Source organism: Mus pahari, chromosome 22, assembly GCF_900095145.1.
Source record: "Mus pahari chromosome 22, PAHARI_EIJ_v1.1, whole genome shotgun sequence".
In the NCBI taxonomy this organism is placed as follows: Eukaryota; Metazoa; Chordata; class Mammalia; order Rodentia; family Muridae; genus Mus; species Mus pahari.
Window position 1 is genome coordinate 20,394,129 of NC_034611.1, and position 3,589 is coordinate 20,397,717.

Below are 3,589 nucleotides of genomic sequence, written 5' to 3' on the forward strand. Positions count from 1 at the left end.
AAAAAAAAAAAAAAAAAGAAAGAAAGAAAGAAAGAAAGTAAGGGGGTGGAGGTAGAGAAAGAGAGGAGAAAGAGAAGAGAGAGGAGAGAGGGAGAGACTGCTGGTGACATGTTGGCCTTTGAGCATAATTTATAGTATGTTATTTTAGCAACTCAAATATACTAAGACAGACCTAAAAGGGGAAGGGGTTGGAAGTGTTTTCTAGCTGGGTGTCCAGCACTCGGGAGGAGGCAGGACTCCTGAGTCTGAGACCAGAGTGGACTAGACATGTGAGCCTAACAGTGAGACTTTGTAGCAAAGACAAAACAGCAAAAACACATTTGTTTACTTACAAGATTTCAAAGGTGAAATTCTAACCACCATCCTTTAAATTAACTGTGCATATAAAACACAGACTTTACTAACGAGCCGGGCGTGGGGCGCACGCCTCTAATGCCAGCGCTCGGGAGGCAGAGGTACTCTGATCTCTGTCCGAGGCCAGCCTGGACAGAGCGAGTTCCAGGACAGTCAAGGGTACACAGGGAAACCCTGTCAAAAAAAAAATGTATAGCAAGTATTCTGTAAAATACCGTAACTGGGGCTGGAGAGATGGCTCAGCGGTTAAGAGCACTGACTGCTCTTCCACAGGTCCTGAGTTCAATTCCCAGCAACCACATGGTGGCTCACAACCGTCTGTAATGGGATCGGATGCCCTCTTCTGGTGTGTCTGAATTGAGCTACAGCATACTCACACATGTAAAATAAACAAATCTTTAAAAAAAAAAAAAATACCGTAACTGAACACCAAACATTAAACATGAAGCAACATCTTTTTTGTGGAGAGGTATTTTCTTTATTTACATTTCAAATGTTATCCCCTTTCTCAGCCCCCCCACCCGAAACCCCCTATCCCATCCTCCCTCCCCCTGCTTCTATGAGGGTGCTCCTGGGGCATCTATTGAGATGAGGCAACATGTTAATACTATTATTGGAGCCGCTTGGAGGATCTGGTGAATCAAGATACTTGTTTTGTTTGTTTGTTTGGTTGGTTTGGTTTTGGTTTGGTTTTGGTTTTTTTTTTTTTTTTTTTTTTTTTTGTTTTTGTTTTTGTTTTTTTTTTTGGTTTTTCGAGACAGGGTTTCTTTGTGTAGCCCTGGCTGTCCTGGAACTCACTTTGTAGACCAGGCTGGCCTTGAACTCAGAAATCCGCCTGCCTCTGCCTCCCGAGTGCTGGGATTAAAGGCCTGCGCCACCTGGTTTTGGTTTTTTGAGACAGGGTTTCTTTGTGTAGCCCTGGCTGTCCTGGAACTCACTCTGTAGACCAGGCTGGCCTTGAACTCAGAAATTCGCCTGCCTTTGCCTCCCGAGTGCTGGGATTAAAGGTGTGCGCCACCACACCCGGCTAAGATACTTGTTACACCACATACATACACAAAATAAATGAATGCAATTTTCAAATTGAAAAATATATAATAAAATTAAAATGTAAATCCTGTTATATGTTAATCATTTTCAACCTTCCCAAAAAAATCATAATTATAAAATCTAATTCTAAAATTAGGTAATATAAGTATAATTACATAATCTAAAAAGTAAAGTATTTTAATGCTGAAATTCATATTCCTGAAATACTAAGTACCAAAACCACTAAGAGGCTGACCACAGCACTTTTCTGAAGGACCCTAGAGAGCCAGCTTGGCCCGCCCACAGCCACGACAGTGAGCCACGGCTGCTCCTGAGTAGCTCTGACCTGGTTTCCCGTTTCTCAGCATGCTATAAATGGACAAACTGCTAGAGCGGTGCACGGAACCTACATCCTGCATCCTGAGCACCAGGAATGTGCCTGCCAGGCATATTTGCTCTGGAAGAATTAGGCTTGTTCTGACAGTTTACCATCACTCCCTTTCATTCCAAGTTCAAGGACTCCGTTTTTCTACTGCCCACAACTCCCTCCTACAAATGAGCTCCACTCACAGCTCCTCTGCAGCCTGGACCTGCCTGTCTCTCTTCAGTCTGGTGCCTCTTGTAGCCAGTTCTCATATACTTGGGCCAGATTTTCCTCAAACAATCCCAGATAAATTCACTGTGCAAGGAGAACACCCTAACAGTTACTAGTTTATAAACTAGTTCATTTCACGTTGTTTGAGACAGTTTCACTATGTAGGCCTGGTCAGCATGGAACTAGCTATGGAGACCAAGTGAGTCTAGACTTCATAGAGCTCTGTCTACCTCTGCCTGCCAGTGCTATATTTATGGCACCTGCTACCACACCCAGCTTATTACATATCTTAAGGGTGATACTGTAACTGTGTCTCAAAAAACTTCTATAGCATTTTGCTAATTCTTACAAATAAGAAGGTACTTGTCATACTTAACAAATATATGTATGACCTCCTAAGAAACACATTGTTCAAGTTAATAGTAAGTGTAAAAACACTTTTCATATTCTCAAAATTCTTCTTACCTGCCTGTTGGAAAACCAGAACCTCCGTTCATGGTAAGCTGACAGGTAGAAAACATGCATCATACCACTAATCACGGCCGCGAGACAGCCAATGACGATCTTTGCAAAACGCTGAAATGATACATCTGAAAAAGAATTATTAAAGATAGTCAAACTCCAACAGAGGCCCATCCTACAGGACAGCTCAGCAGGACGCTTCCAGATGAGAAGCTCAGCTGGTGGAACACCTGCCTGGCATATGTGAGGTCCTGGGGTAATCCCCACTGCAAGCAAAGGAAAGAGGAAGAGGCAGAAAGAAGGATGGATGGATGGATGTCAGATGATCTAGGAACCTGTAAGAAGGTTCAGTGTGAAAAAGTACTAGTCACCAACCATGATGACCTGAGTTCAATCCTTTGGACCAACATGGTAGAAGGAGAGAACTAATTCCTAAAAGTTACCTCTGATCTTCCATGTGTGCTCATGTTCATTTGCGCGCGATCTCTCTCTCTCTCTCTCTCTCTCTCTCTCTCTCTCTCTCTCTCTCTCTCTCTCTCTCACACACACACACACACACACACACAAAATTAGTAAAAAACAATTTTTAAGTCTATATTTTACATGATGAACAAACACATTGTAGAGATTTGTTTCACAACGAGGCAAATATGATTAACAGTACACTGAAAATTGGTTGAAACATGGAAAACAAGGCCAGGAGTAGTGGTGCTTGTCTTTAATCCCAGCAATGGGAGGCAGAGGCAGGCGAATCTCTGAGTTTGAGGCCAACCAGGTTGTCTACAGAGCAAGTTCCAGGACAGCGAGAGCTACACATAGAAACCCTCTGTTTCGAAAAAAACAAAACAAACAAAACTAAGAAACAACAATTTAAAAAAACAAGATATGAGAAAAATGTCCACTGACATTAAATGATCAAAAGGGATGGGTTAATATCTATAAACTATTGATATTTATTAATATTTATCAACATTCATTCTGAATCTCTACTGATAGTTTTCCTTTCAAAAAAACTAACATGTGGGCTGGTGAGATGGCTCAGTGGTTAAGAGCGCCGACTGCTCTTCCAAAGGTCCTGAGTTCAAATCCCAGCAACCACATGGTGGCTCACAACCATCCGTAACGAAATCTGATGCCCTCTTCTGGAGT

General features: G+C 42.2%; 1 protein-coding gene across 1 annotated transcript in view; it reads right to left on the minus strand.

Moving 5' to 3' along the window:
• The window catches only part of Dpy19l4 (dpy-19 like 4), a 65,216-nt gene that overhangs the window by 48,995 nt on the left and 12,632 nt on the right, over positions 1–3,589 (minus strand). Inside the window, exon 3 of the mRNA XM_021222202.2 lies at positions 2,444–2,568. Coding sequence (XP_021077861.1) covers positions 2,444–2,568 — 125 coding nt within the window. The remainder of the gene's footprint in view (positions 1–2,443; positions 2,569–3,589) is intronic.